At 44.4% G+C, this 23,341-nt stretch overlaps 2 protein-coding genes across 3 annotated transcripts in view; one reads left to right on the forward strand and one right to left on the reverse strand.

Moving 5' to 3' along the window:
• CCT6B (chaperonin containing TCP1 subunit 6B) overlaps nt 1-11,335 on the reverse strand; it is a 31,426-nt gene extending 20,091 nt beyond the window's left edge. The window contains exons 1-5 of one of the 2 annotated variants that reach the window (XM_056127712.1): nt 11,199-11,335; nt 9,268-9,331; nt 8,391-8,525; nt 5,513-5,686; nt 2,836-2,939 (exon numbers count right to left, since the gene is read on the reverse strand). In XM_056127712.1, coding sequence (XP_055983687.1) covers nt 2,836-2,939; nt 5,513-5,686; nt 8,391-8,525; nt 9,268-9,331; nt 11,199-11,335 — 614 coding nt within the window. The remainder of the gene's footprint in view (nt 1-2,835; nt 2,940-5,512; nt 5,687-8,390; nt 8,526-9,267; nt 9,332-11,198) is intronic. The other variant, XM_056127713.1, reaches the window with a different exon arrangement.
• A 167-nt stretch (nt 11,336-11,502) lies between these two features.
• On the forward strand, nt 11,503-12,928 carry ZNF830 (zinc finger protein 830). The gene has a single exon (XM_056127200.1). The coding sequence runs from the start codon at nt 11,516-11,518 to the stop codon at nt 12,602-12,604; it is 1,089 nt and encodes a 362-aa protein (XP_055983175.1). The 5' UTR covers nt 11,503-11,515; the 3' UTR covers nt 12,605-12,928.
• Nucleotides 12,929-23,341: the final 10,413 nt, after the last annotated feature.

Consider the following 23,341-nt stretch of genomic DNA (forward strand, 5'->3'; position numbering starts at 1 on the left):
CACATAAAAAATCAAATTAAATATGATCCATTTCTTAAAAAATCAACCCCATCCCATTACTTCCTCTACCCACCCAGCTGCCCTGGACCCTGAGCATCCTATTACTAGGAAAGACCTGAATATCTTCCTCGAAAGTCAAGCCTTCCACTTTGTACTATATCCCCTTTCCTCTCCTGAAACTTCCAATTCCCCATCAATTCTTCCTACCTAGGAAGCCTTCTCATGAAACTTTCTCTAGTAATTCCCAACATCAAAGCAAAGAAATCTTTCCTTCGCCCCCATTCCCTGATTCTGTACTTCCAGGTACTGCCCATTTCTCTGCTGTTCATTATTTATAGCTAAACACTTCAAAGTTGTTTCTACTTGCAGCCTCACTTCTGCCTGAACCATCCTCTTTAAAACCACTAAGTATCTTTAGAAAGCTAAATGTCTTCAGAATCTAACAGTCAGTTCTCAGTTCAAATATTTTTCTCAGTTTTTCTCAACATTTGCACATGGCTGATACAGTTTGATTTCTGGCACCATATATGATCCCCTCAGCCCCAACAGGAGTGATCCCTGAATACAGAGCCAGGGGAGAACCCTGAGTGCAGCCTGGTGTGGCCCCAAAACCAGAGAAAACAAACAACAAAAAACATTTTTCTCAAATGTCATAGCTGATTTTCTTTCCCTCCTTCTTGAAACACTTTCTTCTCATAGCTCCTCTGGCACTGCTATCTCTTGGCATTCCTCCTTTCACACCAACCACTCCTTCTCTTGTCTCCTTTCTGACCGTGCCTCCTCTTAGCTCCTAAACATTAAGTCTCCCTGGGAGAAGGACAAATGCCAGATGATCCCACTTATATGAGAAAGATAAAGAAACAAAGCAAAAAAATATATGTTGCAACCAACTCTTGGACTCCAACAACAGAACTGAGGTTAGTAGGCAGAGGGGAGGGAGTTAGGAGGAATTGGGTGGGCTAAATGTAACACAAGGAAAGTTTTGGTGGTATTTGTTGGTACCTTAACTTCATAGCCCAAAAAAACATAAACATTAACATTAGTGTAAACCAAATTACCTCAATAATGGTAAGATAAAATAGAAATTGGAGCAATTCCTGAGCTCATCATAGCAGCAAATATAAATCCTCTGGGGCTGGAGTGATAGCACAGCGGGTAGGGCGTTTGCCTTGCACGCAGCCTAACTGGGTTCAATTCCCAGCATCCCATATGGTCCCCCGAGCACTGCCAGTAGTAATTCCTGAGTGCATGAGCCAGGAATAACCCCTGTGCATCTCCGGGTGTGACCAAAAAGCAAATATATATATATATATATATATATATATATATATATAAATCCTCTGTATAAAAAGTCACCCCCACCTTAGGTATTAAATTATTTCTACAAATACTTTCTTCAAACCCAATGAATAGCTCATTAGGAAACAAAGAATTGTGAATAAGAAGCAGGAAAATACAATAAACATCAAAATTATACAAGCCAGAATTTTACATACTGTAATTATCACGCAATGTATGTTCAAAGAAATTAAAAGGAGAGGGCAAAGGTATGACCCGAGTGGTAAAGCACTTGCCTCGAGTGTGTAAGGCCTGAACTCAGACCCTGACACCACGTGGACCCAATGCAGCACTGCCAGGCACAGCCCTGGTGACCCTCAGAGCACTGCGGGTGGTGAGGCTGGGGCCGCTGCACTACCACAAGACAGATAAAAATATATATTAGAAAGAAAAGGCAAATTTGGACTGAAAAGTGGCAGGTCCAGACTTGAGACTCCAGTGATAAATAGCAGGCCTTGCATTTTTGAGGCCCAGGTACTGCATGACCCCAAGTATTGCAGAGTGTGACCTTGGTATTCCCAGGACCACCGGGTGCTACCCCCAACAACAATAAAAAGATTAAGGAGCCAGAATGATAGTACAATGGGTTGGGCATTTTCCTTTCATGCTGCCTACCCAGGTTCCATCCCTGGCACCCCATATGGTCCCTTGAACCCGCCAAGAGTGATTCTGAGTGCAGAACCAGGAGCACAGCCTGAGCACTGCTGGGTGTGGCCCAAAACAAGACAAAACAAAATTTAAAATAGAAAGTGGGGGCTTAAGAAATAACTAAATACAACCTCTTTTTTGTTTTGTTTTGTTTTGTTTTGTTTTTGTTCTCTGGCCACATCTGGCAGTGCTTAGAGGCTATTCCTGAAGATGCTTGGGAGACAATGGTTAAACCAGAGCCTCCAGTGTGCAAAGCACACACTCAGCTCTGTACCACTGGGTGTGGCCCAAAAATAAGAAAAAAGAAGAAGAAAAAGAAATTGTTTTATTACCTTCATCGAAAAGTTACTGGTTCATGATAAGTAAGGTAAAGGTAAAGGTAAAGGCCCTCCCGTTGATCATCGATTTGCTCGAGCGGGCCCAGGAACGTCTCCATTGGAGACTTTGTTGTTACTGTGTTTGGCATATCGACTACGTCACGGGGAGCTTGCCAGGCTCTGCCATGCGGGCGAGATACTCTCGGTAGCTTGCCGGGCTCTCCGAGAGGGGCGGAGGAATCGAACTCGGGTCGGCCATGTTGGCCGCTTGTAAGGCGAACGTCCTACCCGCTGTGCTATCGCTCCAGCCCTTCATGATAAGTACCCAATTAATATTTATAAAATGAATTGACTGATATTGAATAAAATTAATGAAATTCGTGAGAATTCGTTAAAAAATATATAATGATAATAGTCTGAGACATTACTGGTGCCCGCTCGAGCAAATTGATGAACAACGGGAGGACAGTGCTACAGTGCTATAATGATAATAGTCTAAAATCTAAGTACTGTCAAAGTTCTTGTGATTTACTTTGTATCTGTTTCTGACTTATGCTTCATCTCCATGATTTCTACCATGAAGAGATCAATAGGATAACCTGGTCTTCTAATAGCCAAAACAGAATCCACAACAGCCTGAAAGAGAAGTAAATGGAAATAGTCAATTAGTTGGTCTACTGAAAGAAACCAACAGCCCAACTAATCTACCCAGACTCCAGGCTCCAAGACACAAGGTAACGCCCCAGAGTATTGCTTTGTTGCTCACTGACAATCCATGCCAAATGACATGATAGAGTCTAGAGGAAGGTCGACATCATCATGCTCACACCCTTATTGGACAGCTACAGAAAATAATATATTTGTGATCTTAAAATAGGACCTTAAGGGGGCTGGAGAGATAATAGGGTACTTGCCTTGTACACAGCCAAACGAGGCTTAATCCCCAGCACCACATATGGTCCCCCCAGCCCCACCAGGAGAGATTTCTGATCAGAGTCAGGGGTAATCCCTAAGCACTGCCAAGTGTGGCAAAATAATAATAATAATAATAAAGTGAGGACTAAAAGTCAATTTTCTTTAACTTACACATCACCGCTCCTTCTACTATACCAACGCCACTCAAACTTTTCTACCAAAGTACAACTTATGGGGCTGGAGCGATAGTATAGCAGGTAGGGAATTTGCCTTGCACATGGCCAACCCTGCTTCAATCCCCAGCATCCCATATGGTCCCCAAGCACTGTCAGGAGTAATTCCTCAGTGTGGAGTCATGAGTAAGCCCTAAGCACTGTTGGGTGCAATCCAAAAGAATGTGTAGTCTAAAGGAAGAGCTCAAATTTGCTGAGCATAACAATGTAAAATTTTTTTAATATATTGGTTTTGGGGTAATATGCAGCAATGTCCATGGGAGTATTCCTGGGTCTTTACTCACAGTACAATCCTGGCAGTGGTTGGGGGATCCTATATGGTACCAGGGATTAAACCAAGCTGGCCATATGCAAGGCAAGCACCTTACCACCTTCCCACATACAATCTCTTTGGCCCCAATTTCTGAGTCTTGCGTTTTATCAAGAAAAGTTTCCAAAAAAAAAAAGAAAGAAAAGGGAAAAAAGTTTCCATGTCATATTATAATATAGTCACGTTTGTTTTAATGTTAAAATAATTTTTTCCTCTAGTAAAGTAGAATTGACATCACAGAAAGATATGGGTCATCTCTACTGTTACATATCCCCAAGGATATACAATTTGAGCAACACAGAATAACACACAGTACTGCTTATCTCAGAAATAAAGAAAATTGACTGAAGAAGTGCTATATGATAGCCATCCTAAAATACAAATAAAGAAAAAAATTTTTTTATTTGTACCTTAGAAAGTTTACCTGATACATGTATTTTGTTTTGGAGCATAACAGGGACTAATGACAAAGATCACTGAATGAGTGAGAATATCAGTGTTTCTATAACTCTAAGAGAATGGAGGGCAAGAGTGATAGTACAGCGGAAGGGCGTTTGCATGTGGCCAACCCGGGTTCGATCCCTAGCAACCCATATGGTTCCTTGAAAACCGCCAGGAGTGATTCCTGAGTGCAGAGCCAGGAGTAGCCCATGAGCATTCCTGGATGTGACCCTAAAAGCCCCCCCAAAAAATTAATAAAAAGATAATGATGGGGCTGGAGCAATAGCACCATAGGGTAGGGCGTTTGCCTTGCTGGAATGTTCAATTCTCAACATCCCATATGTTCCTCCGAGCACCGCCAGGAGTAATTCCTGAGTGCAGAGCCAGGAGTAACCCCTGTGTATTGCTGGGTGTAACCCAAAAAGCAAAAAAATAATAAATAAATAAAAAGATAATGATGGAAGCCCTAATCAGGCAGCATGAAGATTCTGGGTTACTTAATACATGTACTCCAACAGTAAAAAATATACCTAAGTTCTTTTTTTGCTTGTTTCGTCTTGGGGCCACACCCCACAGTGCTCAGGGGACCATGCAGTGCCGAAATGGAACGCAGGTGTCCCCCATGCAAAGGTGGCACTCAGCCCTTTGAGCTCTCACTCTAGCCCCACACCTAAGTCTTCACAGACTCTGCTCAGCAAGAAATTGTCTAATCAACATAAATCCAATTTCTCACATACATTTTCCTATTGTTAAGGAGAATTAACCTGAAACAAGTCAGGTATTCCTGCTCATTGGTATTTGTATTTCTCAAAGTCAATTAGCAGGATAACATTCTGATTTATATGCTGTTATCTTGAGAATTTGGTTTTATGAAACCATCATCATTCTTGACCAACATATGAAAAGCTCCAAAAATGACAAAACCAGGAAACAATATCATACTACAATCATCTGATAAAAACCTTCCCTTGTCCTTTTATATTATCTGTAGGTGTTAACAGAGCAATTATGCATTCCCAGATGTGAATATTATCTATCAGATAAACCAGGCTTCATTGAAATGGTAATTGTGAGGCCAGAGAGTCATACAGGGAATAGGGTACTTGCCACCCTATGATAAATTATACATACCCTTGTATGATAAATTATACATACTGTTCTGAGCATTCAAAATAGGAATGTGTGTATAACAATAAGTGTTGGACTGCTAAACTTCATTTTATATTCAAAATTACAGGAAAACATAGGAAAAAGACTACCACAAGTCAAGCAATAATTTGCTCTCTAAATGCAAAAGTTTAATTACCTACCTCTGTTAACACGTCAGCCAGTTCAGCATGAACTTTAGTTCGTAGTGATGTTCTAGCCACATCTAAGAGGATCTCTCTTTTCATCTCTTTATTAATTTTAACTTCTTCCAAAACTTCGAGTGCTTTAATCTTTGCAGCTTCAAATCCTTCTGTTATTATTCTAGGATGCAGGCCCTATTACATCAGGATAAAGCCATAAATCATGGGTTGGGGTGACAGCTCAAAGGGCTAGAACTTGCTCAGGCATTGCCGTGGGAGGCCCTGGCACTGCATGAACTCCAAAGCTCCACCAGGAATGACCCCTAAGCACCAAGCTGGGAGTGACCCAGAAACAGCTGATAGTTCATACACACGTGCCAGGATGTGTGTTCCTTCTGTCTGAACTTCCCCCTACCCCTCACTTTCATCGCTACCACTCCTCCTCCTAAACATTTAGCCCAAGCCCTATGTCCTCCTAGAGGTTCTTTCTGACTTCCTTGGACCAGCTCTGAACTTCCCTTCACCCTCAATATTCTAGCAGACGCCAGGCCTATCTCTATCACTGTGTCACCACAGTGTTTCAATGTGCATCAATGTCTGTCATCATGACCTCCTTCCTGAAGATCTTTCTCCCTGCAATCTTGTTTATCTGACTCTTCCTCAAGACTTCAGAGGAAGTTGGCCCTACTCCTAGCTCAGGGGGAAAACTCTTGATTCAACTGAGTCAACTCTAAAAATTCTTACTGGCTTTGTTTGGATAAACCTAAGACCAAAACTGGTCATATAAAAAAAAAAAAAGGATTTACATCTTGGGATTGGCCAAATGCCCTTCTCTCTTCCTCTCTTGTAGAGTCTGGATTTCCTTTGGACAGTCTATCATTCAAGGTGAAAATAAACCTTCCAGATGAACAAATATTGTGAGTAGAAGAGCTAAACAAAAGACTCAAGTACCTGATAACTGATATTTTTTTCATCAACCCTGGAAGTCTCTCTTATCTCTTTCTTTAGGAAAGTAATATATTTATTGCTTAAAGTGAATTTTAGCCATGAGCCTATTGTTAACAGCCCGAAGCATACTGAGATAAGTTGCAGGTAATGAATTAATAGACAACTTCCAATACTAAACGAAGCACAGGAAAATTAATTTTAGCATTCTGACCAGCTTAAACGGTCCTTGATTAAATGGTGGGAAAATTCAAATAATGAGACAAGCCCGGTGAGTGATGCCAAGAAATTAAATAAAGGTGTGGAGGTAGAAGTGTGTACAATGACGGAAGAGGCTAGTGAAGCAAGAATTCCAGCAACAGCTGTTTATAAAGAATGTAAAATGAGAAAGGTAGGTAAATTTGCAATATGGAACATATTTACTAAATCTTTTCCAATTATTTTTTTTAATTTTTAATAGTGAGACATCATGAGGTACAGTTGCAGACTTACACATTTTTGTGCTTGGGTTTCAATTATACAATGATCAAATACCCATCCCTCCACCAGTGCCTATTTCCCACCACCACGGATCCAATTATTTTTTAGAGGTTGCTTGTTCTTTTCATAGGGCCACTACCCAACCATGTTCAGGACTACTCCCAGCTCAGTGCTCATGGAATACTTTGGGTGGTGCTCAGGGACCATACTGCCTGAATTGAACCTGGGATTCTCACATTCAAAGCATGGGATGTAACCCTCTGAGACATCTCCCCAGACCCCAGTTGTCTTTTTGGTTTGTTATGTTTGTTTGGTTTCTGGATTTTTTTTCCTCGCCACATCCAGCAATGCTCAGGGATTACTCTTGTCATTGTGCTCAAAGGTTATTTCTGGCAGGCCTCAGGTGGTATGGATCAAAGTCAGGTCAGTCAATTGCAAAGCAAGAGCTTTGCCTGCTGTACTATCTCTCCAGCACTCAGTTGTTTTTTGAAGGTACATAATATGGAGGCTGCAGAGAGGACACAGTTGGATCACACCCAGCGATGCACAGGGGTTACTCCTGGCTCTGCACTCAGGAATTACCCATGGTGGTGCTCAGGGAACCATATGGGGTGCTGGGAATTGAACCCGGGTCAGCTGCATGCAAGACAAACGCCCTATCCACTGTGCTATTGCTCCAGCCCCAGGAGTAGCTCTTGAACTCCACTAGGTATAACCCAAATATTCCACCAAAAAAAAAATGTGTATTGTGATTTCAATTGTTTACTTATGCAATTGCCCACTGGATCATGATTTTTTGTATATATCATTTCATTTTTTTAAACAATATGTAACTCCAATAAAAAGCACTTATTTTGGCAAAAAATTAAATTAGTGGGTGTGATGTGGCAGTGGGCTGGAGCGATAGCACAGTGGGTAGAATTTTTGCCTTGCACGTGGCCAACTTGGCCAACCTGAGTTCGATTCCTCCGCCCCTCTCGGAGAGCCCGGCAAGCTACCAAGAGTATCTCACCTGCATGGCAAAGCCTGGCAAGCTACCCGTGACATATTCGATATGCCAAACACAGTAACAAGTCTCACAACAGAGATATTACTGGGCCCGCTTGAGCAAATCGATTCAACAATGGGAGGACAGTGCAGTACAGTGCAGTGCAGATGTGGCAGTACAGTGGGTAAGAAGCTTGCCTTGCATGCCAATGACCTGGGTTCAATCCCCCAGCATCCCATATGGTTCCCCAAGCACTACCAGGAGTGATTCCTGAGTGCAGAGCCAGGAATACCCCTGAGCACCAGTAGGTATGGCCCAAAAAATAAACTTTAAAAAATCAATTTAGTATTTCCACTTATAAATGTCAAACTAGATCTTAATAAAATTAATTTTTGCCCCCTTAAAATCAAACCATTTTACTAGTAAAAAAATTCCTTCCAAACAAAGAACAAAATGAACATTAATTCTATGAAATCTTAATAATACCTCAGAAATATAAATATCGGCTTGTTTTAGTAACTCTCCAATAATTAGAACATTTGAAGTAGTACCATCTCCTGTAATGTCATCTTGAGCTGTTGCTACTTTGGCTATCAAGGAAGCTGTTGGGTGCTGTATTTGCTGGGGAAAGTAAGGAACAGATTAAAGAGAGAGAGAATGAGATAAAGAAGTAGTTCACTAAAGACAAGATAACCTAAGGGTCAATCAGAAAAAGCAAGAAATGAAATAAGCATCATTCCACAAGTTCACATGTTTTATCAATCCTTTTAAATGTCAAGACCAAAATTTAAAAATTGAGAACTAATGAGGTTTGAACAGCCTATAAGAGAGTTGTTGCTTCCAAATGCAATGACATTTCCAAAATAAGATTAAATCCTTCCATCTTAAAGATTAATATATTTACCAAAATTGCTGAGGAGTTTCTATTTTTCCATGATTACAAAGACTGTAATGCAGTTAAAAGATATAATTTAGTAATGTCCCTGCAAAAATTTAAAAACAAATAAGGGCCAGGAGGAAGAGTACAATGGGTAAGACACTTTTGCCTTGCATGCAGGTGACCTGGGTTTAATCCCCAGGATGGCATATAGTCCCCAAAATCAAAAGGAGAAGGAGATGGAGAAGGAGGAGAAGGAGAAGGAAGAGGAGAAAGAGAAGACAGGGGGAGAAAGAGGAAGAGGAGGAGAAGGAAGAGAAGGAAAAAACAGGCAAAAAAATTTTGGTGAGAGTTAATCCATAAACCTTATCTCAATGACTATATTTAACTGACAACCTTACTTAAAGGTACAGTCTACAAGCATACTATGTTTTTAGCAGAGGCTTACTAATGTTTGGTATAAACAGCTATTCAGTATCTGCTCACCATCTCATGAAGCAGCACATTGCCATCTTTGGTGAGTTTAATGTCACCTGCACCAGAAACAAGCCTGTTCCGAAAAAGTGATGTTATTAACTTCATATGACAAGAGTCAAGCAAGAGGGATGCTTGACAGTCCCGTGTTCAACATTCCTCTACCCTGAATCTAGGGACCTAGGCTAGGAAAACCTCCAGGGGTAGATAGCACAGTAATTGCCAAAATTTGCAGTCCATAGAATCACTTCTTCCCAAACGGACTGCTATAGCAATTTCGTTCTAAAAGGAATATCTAGAAGATTAAGGATAAGAGCAATTGATAGGTTATAAACAGTTGTTTGGTCAAAGGAGAGTGACTTAAAATCTACAAACCACAAATGTATAAACTTCCTACAGGATGTGTGTGTGTGTGAAATGTTATCACTCTTTCCTCTCCTTTTCCCAATATCCATCATAATCTCTAATCTGGCATTTTGGCTTGAATTTCTGAGGAACCTACACGGAATGAACTCATTATCTTTGGAAATGGCCTTGGTTTGACTAAAGGTAACTATATGAAAAGAAATTCACCATATAAGTATCTTTTCCTCTTAAGGAATGGGGCTGCAGCAATATCACAGTGGGTAGGGCCTGGCATGTGTCCACCAGGTTTTACTCCCAGCATCCTTTATGGTCCCCAAGCCCTGTCAGGAGTGATCCTTGAGCACTGAGCCAGGAGTAGCCCTGAGCACCGCAGGGTATGGCCCCAAAACAACAAAAATAAAGAGGGAATGTATTATAGAATGCTGAAACACACACACACACACACACACACACACACACACACACACCATCCTTTTGTATCTTCCACACTCCCACTTATCTAAAAGGCAACTTGCCTCAGCTTCCCTGATCAAAATTCCCTGATCACATTCTCCATCACCTTCAAGGTAAAATTCAAACTGGTTTCCCAATGTGGCTTAATGTCTATTTTTTCTGCTTTATCAAATGAGATTGTGGGGACAAACCCTGTTGTTGCCCTCTTAATAAACCGTGTTGGCTTTTGTTTTTGTTGGATTTACACGATTGGACTTTCTCAAGTCTTGAAGTTACTCTTTCTTGTAAGCCTTCTAGAAAGGCCTTCTAGAAACTTTCAGTGAACTGGCCCTGCCTTTCAAGACTATTATTAGCCCAAGCTCTGCAGTAGAGTGCTAGCCTTGCATACATGAGGCGGCCCTGGGTTTGACTGCAATATATATATATATATATATATATATAGATATATATATAATTATCTGATAAGTTATCCTTTCCTTCTCCCATCAGTAATTAGTCCCTTTTCTCAGTATAATCACAAGTGCCCTCTCTTACCATAAATATTAATTTTGCTCCAACGACTGTATCTACTTGATAAACTTTTGTCCTCACTTGTCTCTTGCCTTCACTCTTGTAAAGGGAATGATCATACTAACGAAATATATATATATATGTATATATATGAAAGAAAAAGACTGAACCGCAGGCATAAAGTTTGTGTAACTTGCCAAGACACCCACTAGGTTGAATTTGAACCCTGAGGCTCTAGGTATACTCTACAACACACTAATCAAAAAAAAAAAAAATAGAATTAAGGGCACTCGTGGTCCCAAAGAGCACTAGCATGAAATGGTCCGTCTCTCGAAGGAGACCCTAAGTGGGTTTTCTAATTGCATGTGCAATCTTAAGGAAATGAGAGGGACCACGAACTGGGGGTCTTGTGGAGTGCCAATTTCAATCTGGAGGCTCTTTCCCGGGTAGGCTTTCCTCCTCCCCAACCTGGCTGGGAAGAGCCAGGGGGAGGCACCGAGCCCGGGTGCGTCCACCTCGCTGCCGTCTCTTGCAGAACTTGCGATCGCTGGCGCGCCCCGCCACCCCCAGCCCCCGCCGCGGCGCCCTAACTGCCGCTCCAACCGCCGTCTCACATTTTCATGGTGCCCTTGGGCCCCAGGTTGGTACGCAGCACATTCTGCAGCCCGCGGGCGGCGCAGATATTGACGGCCAGAGCCGCCTGCGCCCGGGCCACCTCCGCCTTGGAGTTTGCCGCTTTAATCGCAGCCATGGGCGTTAGGGAGGCGAGAGCGGCCGAGCGGCACAGCCTGCAGCAGCCTCGGCGTGCACGGAAAGTCCCGCGCCGCAGCCCCGCGCCAGCGCCTCGGCCAATCCTCGCCGGGACAGGAAGTGACGCCATCGGGCCGCGCCGGGGGAGGCCGCGAGAGTCGCGGCGGGTCGGGCCGCCAAGATGGCGTCGTCCGCCTCGGCTCGCCCTTCGGCGGGGAAGCGAGTGGTGAACCAGGACGAGCTGCGGCGGCTGATGAAGGAGAAGCAGCGTCTGAGCACCAACCGGAAGCAGATCGCGTCGCCTTTCGCCAAGTACAACCGTTTGGGGCAGCTGAGCTGCTCCCTGTGCAACGCCCCGGTGAAGAACGAGCTCCTGTGGCAGACGCACGTCCTGGGAAAGCAGCACCGAGAGAAGGTGGCCGAGCTGAAAGGGGCCAAGGAAGCCGCCCCGGCAGCCAAGAGGAAGTCGCCGGACGCCGAGCCCCGCGAGAGCAAAAGACCGAAGGCCACCCCGGGACCCCAGCCGCAGCCCTCCACCTCCGCCCTCTCGGCCCCCTCGGACAAAGCCGGGAAGGAGAGAGCCGGCCCTGGTAAGCCTCCTTCAGGACTCGGCCTGCTCCCCGACTACGACGAGGAGGAGGAAGAGGAGGAGGAGGAGGCAAAGGCGAAGGGAGGAGAAGGGAAAAGGGGGGACGGGAGCAAGCTGCCGGCGGACGCGCCGGGCAAGGAGCACGCGCTCCCCTCCGCGGCGACGGGCACCCCGCCGGGCCCGTTCCCGGATGCCCATCCCCCCAAGGCCCTTGCCATCATCCCCCACTCGGGGTCCATTGAGAAAGCCGAGATCCACGAGAGGGTGGTGGAAAGGCGAGAAAACACGGCGGAAGCGCTCCCCGAGGGCTTCTTCGACGACCCGGAGGTCGACGCGCGGGTGCGCAAGGTCGACGCCCCCAAGGATCAGATGGACAAGGAGTGGGACGAGTTTCAGAAGGCCATGAGGCAGGTCAACACCATTTCCGAGGCCATCGTCGCCGAGGAGGATGAGGAGGGACGTTTGGACCGCCAGATTGGGGAGATCGACGAGCAGATCGAGTGTTACCGTCGGGTGGAGAAGCTGCGGAACCGGCAGGATGAAATCAAAAGCAGACTCAAGGAGGTCTTCACCATCAAGGAGCTGCAGAAGAAGGAAGAGGAGAATGTGGACAGCGACGACGAGGGAGAACTGCAGGACCTGCTGTCTCAGGACTGGAGGGTGAAAGGGGCTTTGTTATAGCAGCCGAGAGACCCACCGCTCTAACCCTCCAGCTGTATACAAAGTGTCTAATTCTACTGCTCGCTCTTGCCTAGGGGTCTGGTCACTTAAACTGTGAACTTGAGAATTTCGGGAGGTACTGCTTTGGAAACCTGAGTGTTAGGTGCTGAAAGGCCAACTTTTATTTACACACCTTTACTTGACATGTATAGTATAGACTTGTGGTTTGTGCAAGCTGTAAATATTGTACAAAGTTCAGTATATATTTACCTAAGCACTTTTTTGAAATTTATAACCAGGCTGGCAGACAAACTTTTGGTTGAATACAAAATGTGCTATTTGAGATATCTATGACTTCCTTTCATGAAATCGGTAAATTAAACCCAAGAGAATTTGGTTGTGGGGGAGGGATTGGTAATGGTGTTGTGGTATTTTTTTGTTGTTTTTTAAGAACACTTCTCAGAGGTACAACTCACTCTGAACTAATTCTCTAATTTGGGTTTTCTGTTTTAAAAACGTGCGCATGACTATACCAAACATGACCAGTTTCCTTAGCCCAAAGTTTCTCGTAATTAACCAGTGATGCTTAGGTGCAAGCGAAGGTGAAAATAATCTCCAACGCTTTTCTTAAAAATGCAGAAACGCACCTGAATCACATCTGAAGCCTTAACTTTTTTTTTTTAATTGTGCCCAAGCCCTGCCATTAGAAAGATTTGATAAGTCTGGTGTGGCCTGGGTGTCTTGTGTTTTTGAAAACCTCTCGGTTTATTCTATTTATCTGCCAGAGTTGGAGTATTTCTGCCCTAAATCTGGAACTCATTATATTTTTACACACTTCTTTTTGCTTTTTTCCTTTGGGGGGTCAGGAGGGCACACCAGGCGTTGCTCAGGGGTTACTCCTGTCTCTGCACTCAGGAATCACTCCAGGAGACCATAGGGGATGCTGGGAATCGAACTGGGGTGGCCCCATACAAGACAAGTGCCTTACCCACTCTACAGTATGTAGAGCCCCTTGCAGCCCCCTACAAACTTCTTTCTTTAATATCCACAAGTTTACTATCTCTTGTATAAAAGATATACTACCTTTGACTTACCATGCAGACTTAAATGTTATTAAATCCTATGGTAAATTAGTGTTAATAGTTTCAGGTTCTACCTCTTACGGGAAGGATATGTAAGTTGTTCATCCAGTAACATTTGCTATTGGTAGTTTAAACCACTCCTCCCTTTGGAAATAGATATTCAAACAGGATAAAGGAATTATCAGTGTCCTGGAATAGAAATGCATACAACATTAAAAAGTGAGCAGTGGTAGGGAGCAGGAAGGTGGATCAAAGGGTGTGCAGAGGGGCTGGAGTGATAGCACAGCAGGTAGGGCGTTTGCCTTGCATGCAACCAACCCAGGTTTGATTCCCGGCATCACGTATGGTCCCCCGAGCACCGCCAGGAGTAATTCCTGAGTGCATGAGCCAGGAGTAACTCCCTATGCACCATCGGGTGTGACCCAAAAAGAAAAAAAAGTATGCAGAAACTGGGGGCTCCATCTTGGCATTGCTTGGTTCTTGAGCACTGCAGGAAAGAGCCACCAACCAGAACCACTGGGTGTGCCCACACACAAGCAGGAGCTCAAGTGATAGTACAGTGGGTAGGGCATTTGCCTTGATGCAAGCACCTGGGTTCAATCTCCATATGTTTCCCCAGAGTGAGCCCTGAGCACTGCCAGGTATGCTTTTACCTCCCCCGCAAAAAAGGTGAGGGGTAGTAATAATAGCTGGAATTTACATAGTGACTATACTATAGGCCTGACATTGTTTTGTGTGTATTATGAAAAGTTTATGGTTTCAGTGTTTATGTGGGGATTGGAGGGGTGGGCCATACTTGGCTGTGCACAGGATTTATTCCTTGTGTTCAAGGAACTGACAAGAGTCAGCTTCATGCTAGGGAAGAACCTAACCCACTGTATTAGCTCTCCAGCCCTTCAAAAGCCCAGCTTTCATAAAATAGAAACGAGAAGGTACAAAGAGGCTTAAACAGTAGATTAATGATTTCTATCTGCAAAAGATTACGTTGATGTATATAGAATTGTAAAACACGAGGAGGGTGTAGGAAGGGAATAATTGGAAACTAGATTTTACTAAGGCAGGGTAACGTAAGTATGGATTTAGACAAATTTAAGGAATGTCACAGGAAAACAGGGTTTTTTAGTATGGGTGCCTCAAAGAACTGCAGTGCTTATTGAGCAGTTGCCCATTGTCATAAAGTATGTCTTTGACACAAAAATCTGTCCTTGAGTTGGATACCATTTAGAGAGTGATTTTAGTTTGGTAATTCAAAGGCATTGCTCCCTCATATGTATAAAACTTTACTCCATTTTCTATCATTTGTCACTTGTCTTAGAATGTGATTAGGTACGAAGAAAGGTGTGCTTGAAAGTGGGCCCAGTTTCACACTGACCCAGAAGCTGGGCAAATGATCTCAAGGAGTGCAGTTCATTAAAAATATAATGCAAGGGTTGGAGAGATAGTTCATGGGTTAAGGCACTTGCACACAGCCAACCCCGGTTTGAACCCCAGTATCATAGATAGTCTTCCAGCACCTGTGTCCTCCCATTCATCGATTTGCTCAAGCGGGCCCAGTAACATCTCCATTGGAGACTTTGTTGTTACTGTGTTTTGACATATTGAATACATCACGGGTAGCTTGCCAGGCTCTGCCGTGCAGCCTCGATACTCTCGGTAGCTTGCTGGGCTCTCCGAGAGGGGCGAAGGAATCGAATTCAGGTTGGCCATGTTGGCTGTGTGCAAGGCAAATGCCCTACCACTGTGCTATCACTCCAGCCCTCCAGGAGTGATTCCTGAGCGCAGAGTAGCACTTGGTATAGCCCCCAAAGCAAATCACATAAAAATGACTAGTAGCTACATGAAAAATTAGCTTTAACCCAAAATATCAGACTGGAGAGATAGTAGGGCATTTGCCTTGTACATGGTTGACCCAGGCTTGGTCCCCAGCATCCCATGTGGTCAAGCACTACCAGGTGTAATTCCTTAACCCAGTCAGGAGTAACCCCTGAGCTTTGCTGGGTGTGGCCCAAAATCTAAACTAAATGTACCAGTGCTTCACTATGTAATTAATATTTAGATAGTAATGAAACACTGCATTTTTGAAATCTGGGTGTATGTAACACTTTCATTTGAACTGGCCTTACTTCAAGCACTCAAGACATATCACTGTATAAAGGATAGTACAGGTTTTAAAAGAAAGGTTAAAAAAAGTTCAGAAGGTTGTGAGCAAATCTATTTAGAGCAGAGTGTTCATTCTTGATACTAGGAATTATATACTGTTGATTCCTACCATTATAGAAGGTCTTATAGTGCCATGTTAAGGAACATTTGAATATCCTTAAGGAAATTCTTGTAAGTCCTTAATTATTACACCGTTAAAAACCCTAAGGAACTAGAGAGTGAACACATGTATGCAAGGGACCTCTGATCCCCAAACACAACATTGGTCCCCAAGCACCACTGAGAGCTACCCCCAAGTATTGTGTGGTCCCCAAAATCTGCAGATATGACCCAAAAAAATATATAAAGGGTTTAAGTAGTGCCAGATACATGTTGCTACACCTTCAGGAGTAGGCCCCTGAGCATTGCTGGATATGGCTCAAAAAAACTAAATTAAAAAATTCTTCACTGTATGCTCCATCACCTCCATCACGAAGGTGGGAGGTGGGGTGGAGGAAATCCAATTCCTTATTAAGCCTATTTGGGTCTCAGCAGTTGCTAATTTGTGGGAGGAGGCGGTCTGGGGGTAACACCCAGTGGTGCTCAGGGATCATTCCTGACAGGGTTTGTGGGACCTTATACATAAGGATAAGGGGTTATCCTTATGCCAGGGATTGAACCTGGGTCAGCTGCGTGCAAGGCAAGCACCCTATTGCAGTACTATCTCTGATACACATTTACTTATTTAAATGTCTACATCTGAACTAACTAGTCCTGTTAAGAGAGTGTGGGAAAAGGAAGGAAAGCTAAATTACTATATGTGGAAATCACTATTCTGGATTAGTGACCTTCCATGGCCAAATATTTCTTAATTTCTAAGAGAAGCTACTAATTAGAACTCTGTTTTTAGTGAAATCTCAAACCCACGGCCTCTCATTTATGACCTGTCATCTTACTTCAGCAGCTACTCTCTGCCCCTTTGCTCTCTCTGTCCCAGTTATTATTTTCCTTTCCTCAAACATACAATTTTAAAACCTGTGCTTTGCTATTCCTTCTGCATGAAAATTAACTTCAAATAACTTGGCAGTTTTCTCACTTAGTCCTAAAGTCCCTCTCTCAGATGGCATAAACATTTGTTACTTTATCACATCATTCTATGAAGTCATAAATCTTATCACTCTTAAGCCAACTTATTTGTTTGTATATAAATTATGTCTTTCCATCATAATGTAAATTCCATGAGGACCACAGTGCATTTCTTGTTCAGAACCTAAAATAATCAGACACATAACAGATCTCAGTAAATACCTTTTGAGGGACAGATGATAGTACAGGTAAGTATCTTCCATATGTGGTGCCGGGGATGTGGTGCCAATGCAGATTCCATCCCCAGCACCACATGTTGCTACCTCCATCAGCCCCGCCAGAGTGATCCCTGAGCACAGCTAGATATGGCCCCCAAATAAAAGTAATCTAAATACCTGTGAACTGAATCATACCCACACAACAAGGAATTGCTCAGAAAAGTAAAAATGACTTAATTGACCCATGGAATTTGGAACCAGAAAAGAAGTTATCTTGGAGGCTGGAGATTGTACAATGAGTAAGGCACCTAACTTTGCAGATGATTGGGTTCAATCCCCAGCATATGGTCTCCTGAGCACCTCCAAGAGTGATCCCTAAGCACCGAGGCAGCTGTGTGTGCACCAAATGACCCTCACTCCAAAAAAGAAAGAAAAAGAAATCTTTACCTGACTTGAATCTTCCCTTCTCTGGCACAACCCTTATCCTACCCTGGGCGCAACAGCATGGGAAGTACACACAAAAGCCTCCGTAATGGGCCTCATTATGTTTAGCAACTAATGGTAATTCTTCCTGGCACCAAACAAGCAAAGTGAGATGTCCATATGTCAGCAGGAGCTAGTGAGCCACTGTGATTGCCTAAAGGTCTCTTGAGTGGAGAGAAAAAAAAAAAAAGGAATCAAGTGGTTCAGTAGCAGAATAAGATCAAAGAGTCTACAAGCACATGTTGCCTTCCAATTACTCACAGCCCTCTGTCCCCTCCTCTGCCATCACCATTTCATTTGGCTCCTACCTCCTGCCACTTGGCAGCCTGAGCTGTTTCCGAGTGCGTCTTTGCACTCCGTCATCCTTCACTGAAAGTGCTCCCGGCATCTCAGGGGAGGGAAGGAGTTCCATCTGGCTGCACCTCCGTTTCGCTGACAGCATTTGGCGGGCTTCACGTGCACAAGGGAGCCAGCGGTCACCTTTAGTGGAGTTTGAAGAAACCCACCAATTGAGTAGGAGATAGAGGTGGGGAGGTTGTTTGCTTGTTTTTCTGCCAAATGTGGTTATAATAGAGTATCAACCAAGCCAGGATGTCAGGTTGTTATTAATAATTGCTACTATTTACTGAATATTTACTATATGTCTGGCACCAGCCAAGGGCTTAACAGTCATTATCTCAAATCCTCACAACCCTGTAAAGCATAGATCTTCGATTTTACAAATGGGGAATCTTACTCAGAAATGAAATGAGTTTCTCAAGGCAACGAGTATAGCTGGGTGTCACCCAAAAGCCAAAAAAAAAGGCAACAGGCACAAAGTCCCCATTTTGCCTCTTACCCCACATTATTATTCACCATGAACTTATGTGGGCTATGATTGGGGAGTTACCAGGGTTGCCCCCTATGGTGCTGAGTGGAGTGGCATATGGTGTTGGGGATCAAACTCAGGGCTTTGCGAATGCTAAGTGTGTGCTCGACTTTTTTGGTTTAGGGCCACACTTGGTAGTGCTCTATTCTTACTCCTGGCTCTGTATTCAGGGACCTGATGGTGTTCTGGGACCATGTGGGTGCTGGGGACCGAACCCAGGTTGATCGCATGTAAGGCAAATGCCCTACCCACTACACTATTGCTCAGGCCCCTACATGGGTTCTACCTTTATGGTCTAACTTCTGAGCCTTAGTTTTAACCCCTCTGAGGGTTCTATGATTTGTCTGGGTAACTGTCTAAGGACCCTCAGTAGAATATAGAATATCAGCGCTACTATGGTTTGTAATAAGATGCATTTGGAGGGGCCAAAGAGATAGTACAGGGGATAAGGTAGGTTCAGTCCCCAGTACCACATGATTTCCCACCCTCTCCTTGTCAGCATGGCCAGGAGTGATCCTTGAGCACAGAACCAGGAGTTAGCCCTAAGACAGCCAGGTGTGCAAAAATAAATAAATATAAAGTGGTTTGGGAATAAAGCTCAAAAAAACTATTCTAGGAATATGCTGAGTAGTGTAATAAGCATGACCAAGGTGTCATTACTAATCAAAACCAGCTCCTTCCAAATACAACAGCCTTTCGGTCAATGAGTTGACTTTTGGAAAATCCCTGGGGGTAGTACTAGTCACTAAGGAAATCCAACCTTCTTCTGTCACTGTCACTGTTCATAATCGATGTCACTGTTCATCGATTTGCTCGAGCAGGCCCAGTAACGTCTCCATTGTGACACTTGTTACTATTTTTGGTATATTGAATACGTCACGGATATCTTGCCGGGCTTTGCCATGCAGGCGAGATACTCTTGGTAGCTTGCTGGGCTCTCCGAGAGGGGTGAAGGAATCAAACCTGGGTGGGCCAGGTGGCCTGTATGCAAGACAAACGCCCTACCTGCTGTGCTATTGCTCCAACCCATCCAACCTCCTTAGAGAGTTTTGGGTAACAGAGTTTGATCACCAATGGCTAAGGATTCATCCAATCATGTCTCTGTAAAAGAGAGATGGTACAGCCAGTAAGGCACTTGCTTACAAAGCAAATGCCTTACTGGCTGACCTGGGTTCTACCCGAGTACCACAAGGAGAGATTCCTAAGCTCAGAGCCAAGAGTAACCCCTGAGTAACACCCAGTGTGGCCCAACCTCCCTACTTTCCAAAAGAAAAAAAGAGGGCTAGGGATAGTGCAGTGGTTAAGGTTCTTACCTTTACAGACAACTGGGTAGATCCTGACACCACATATAGTCCTCTGCACACTGCCAGGAGTGATCGCTGAACACCACCAGGAGTGACTTCTGAGCACAGAGTCAGAAGTGAGCCCTGAATACCACTGGATATGGTCCTCACCAAAAAATAAGACAAAACACTGGATGTTGTTCCCCACCCAAAAAACAAACAATCAAAAAAAAAAACCATGGAAAGGACAGGGTGTGAGGGTTTCCCAGTCAGTAAACACGTAGAAAAGTGTGCCCCTTCCATAGAACTTGTCCTATGCATCTATTCCATCTGGCTATTCCTGAGTTACGTCCCTTAAAAACTTATCTGGCAATAAGTAAACTTTCCTGAATTCTCTGAGCTATCCTAGCAAATTAGTTAAAACCCAGGAATCCTGGGAACTTCTGGTTCATTGCCAGTGATCAGAGGCATAGAGCTCTGACAACCTGGGCTTGAGACCAAGACTGGCATCTGAAGTTTGAAGGGGGATGGAGGTGGGCACGAAGGGGATTTGTCAGACTAAGCCTCTAATATGCAGAATCTGATGCTAAGTGCACAGAAATCATGTTGGAATTGAGTTCAATTGTAGGGCGCCCATCTGGGGTTACAGTACTGCTTGATGTGTTGATAACTTATATGTCCAGTGTCAGAAGTAAAAGATTACTGGTGCAATTTACTAGAATTACTATAACCATCATTAATGCTGTTGTTGGTGGGATACCCAGAGAGGTCAGGATTGGTAAAAGTCGGTCAGTCCCAACCTCTTACTCCAGTTCAAAGTTTTATCTTCATATCACAGAAGAGAATTTCTAGAGAAGATAGCGAAGTGCAGGTGTTTCATTCAGGGAATAGGAGGTGGCCCAGGGAGATGACTCAAAGACCCAGAGAGCGTGCTTCGCACACAGGAGCCCGAGGTTCAATTCCTTACACCACCTGGTCTTCCTAAGCATCACAGGGAGTGATTCTCACCTGCCCTCCCTCTCTCTGCTCCCCACCAAGTTAGGAGTAGCCCTCAAGCACTGCCAGGTGTGGTCCCCAAACAAAGAAAAACTTGATTTCATTCCTATTTTAGTTTTTAAAATGGAAAAAAAAAAAGTAAGCGGGGAGGGCAGGTGAGGAGAAAGAGAATCCCAAAAGGAAAATCTTACCTGGAAGGAGGACACAGGCACCTGCACAGTGGAGGATGCTAGAGAAGAGATCATACACCCAAAGTTGGGATGTAGGCAGCTCCAGGATGGAATGTTCCAGACCTTTGGGAAGCTGAAAATTTTGGGGGGCGGGGGGGGTGGGATCACACCCTGCGATGCTCAGAGGTTACTCCTGGTGGTGCTTAAGGAACCATATGGGATTCCGGTTATCAAACTCAGGTCGGCCTCATGCAAGGCAAATGCCCTATCCACTGTACTATCACTCGGCCCCGGGAAGCTGATTTTATGGGTTTTTCTTGCCTTGTTTTAGGCAGTGGGTCAGTGCTAGGGCGTTGCCTAGGAAATATCTTTGTTACCCTCAGTCTCATCAGGGCACTGCGCATTTCTGGCTAGCAGTGGCTCCTGGAAGTTAGGGAGGAAGTTAGCAAATGGTAATGGCATGGGAGCATTAGAGAAGGGAGAGCAAGGCTTAAAAATTACTCAGTCTGTGAGGCTCCCAGCCAGGTACCAAATACCAGGCAAGCTCTCTCTCCCTCTGCTACAACCAGGGGGAGTAAGCATAGGTAGGTTCCGGGCAACCAGTGAGGGAATTCTAGCTCATTGTACAATCTTCATAAAATTTGAACATATCAAAATCATGCCCACCAGCCTCAAGACAGTTCATAGTTGCCATGGCAACCCAGATAGTGGCCAAATGTGGTTGGATTCCAGGTACCTCCTACCCAATGGGTCTGAGAAGGAGAGTGGGATGGAATAGCAAAGGAGGGAAATCTGAAACCCTAAAGAAGAGGGAAACAAATCCTGCATTGACCTTTGAACCTCCCCCCCCAGGTACTTGTATGGTCTTTGCTACTTTCTCCCTTTGTTTGGGGGGTGGGGGGGTGAAAGGGTTGGGGCCAAATTTGGCAGTGCTCTAGGGCCTGTTTATGGCTCTGTGCTCAGGGATCACTCCAGGCAGTGCTTGGAGATCAGAGTGGGGTCAGCTGTGTTCAAGGCAAGCACCTTACTTCCTGCAATATCTCTCTGGCTCCTACTTTCTCTCTTCTTTAAGTAAACACTCTACTTTCCTCCAGCTTGTTTAGCTTCCTTCATTTGCCTCCTGCACCTTTGAAGTAAATTTGTTGAGAATCATCATTCTCAGGGACATGTGTGCCACCTCATGCTTTATCATTACACACATGATGTCCCCTGGTTGTTCCTCGATCATCCCATTCCTTTGTCGAGGAAAACAAGAACATGAGACCTAGGAGGCCCACATTTGCCACAAGGGGAGAGTCTTAAGGGCTTACTCCTGGCTCTGAGCTCAGGGATCACTCCTCGTAGGGTTCAGGGGACCATATGGGGTGCCTAAGTGAATCGCACGCAAGGCAAGCACCCTACCCACCATAGTATGTCTCCAGCAACCTCTTGCTACTCCCATCTTTAGATCTAACCCCTGTCTCCTCTTCATTCCTTTAAGATTAGTTGCTGGGCCAGGGAGAGAGATTGTTTAAAAGGTTAATGTGCATGTCTTGTATGTGGGAGGTCTGAGAGGTCCCTGGGGCTCCCCAGGAGTACCATCAGGAGTGCTCCCTGCCCGAAGCAAAGAGCAGAGTAGCCCGTGGGTGTGGTCCCTACACAAATCAAAAACAAATAAAAAGATGGTAACTGTCACTTTGTATTGCCTGGCCACTGTATTTGTTTCTGGTTTTTGTTTTGGGGCCACACCTGGCAGTCCTAAAGGGCTATTCCTGGCGTGGTCCTTGGGGGTCATTTTTGGCAGTATCCAGGGGATTGTGAGGTATCAGGGACTGAACTCGGGCTCTGGTCCCAAACTGAACCCAATCAAAGCATGCACATTAATGTTTTGAGTTCTGGTCATTATATCTAAAACCATAGCTGAACCCCCATTCCTGCCTTACATGGCACCTTCTGTCCTCCTCTGCTTTACTCCGTAGCACTCATCATCATCTTAGTTCTTACCCATTTTATAGTCTATCTCCACACTAATCTATTAACAAAATACGTGGTTTGCAAAGTAGTGTGTGATGTGATTATGTGTTATCAAACAAGACTGTAAAATAGCTCTCTAATAATATATCTTGGCTGATTAGATGCTGACAGAATAAAGAAGGTAGGGATTTTTGTGTGTGTTTTGTTTCAATATAGCATCAAGTTTCTGGAATAGTGTCTGGCACAGAGCAGTCACTCAATACTTGACTGAGGGGCTGGAGAGATAGTACAGTGGGTAAGGTGCTTGCCTTGCACACAGCTAATATGGTCTGATCACCGGAACCCCACATGGTCCCCCAACCTCACCAGGAGTGATCCCTGAGCGCAGAGCCAGGAGTAAGCCCTGAGCACCACTGGGCGTGGCCCAAAGTAAATATTTGACTGAAGGGACCAGAGAGATAGTACAGCCTTGCACGTGGC

Source organism: Sorex fumeus, unplaced genomic scaffold (genome assembly GCF_029834395.1).
Source record: "Sorex fumeus unplaced genomic scaffold, SorFum_2.1 ptg000063l, whole genome shotgun sequence".
Lineage (NCBI taxonomy): Eukaryota > Metazoa > Chordata > Mammalia > Eulipotyphla > Soricidae > Sorex > Sorex fumeus.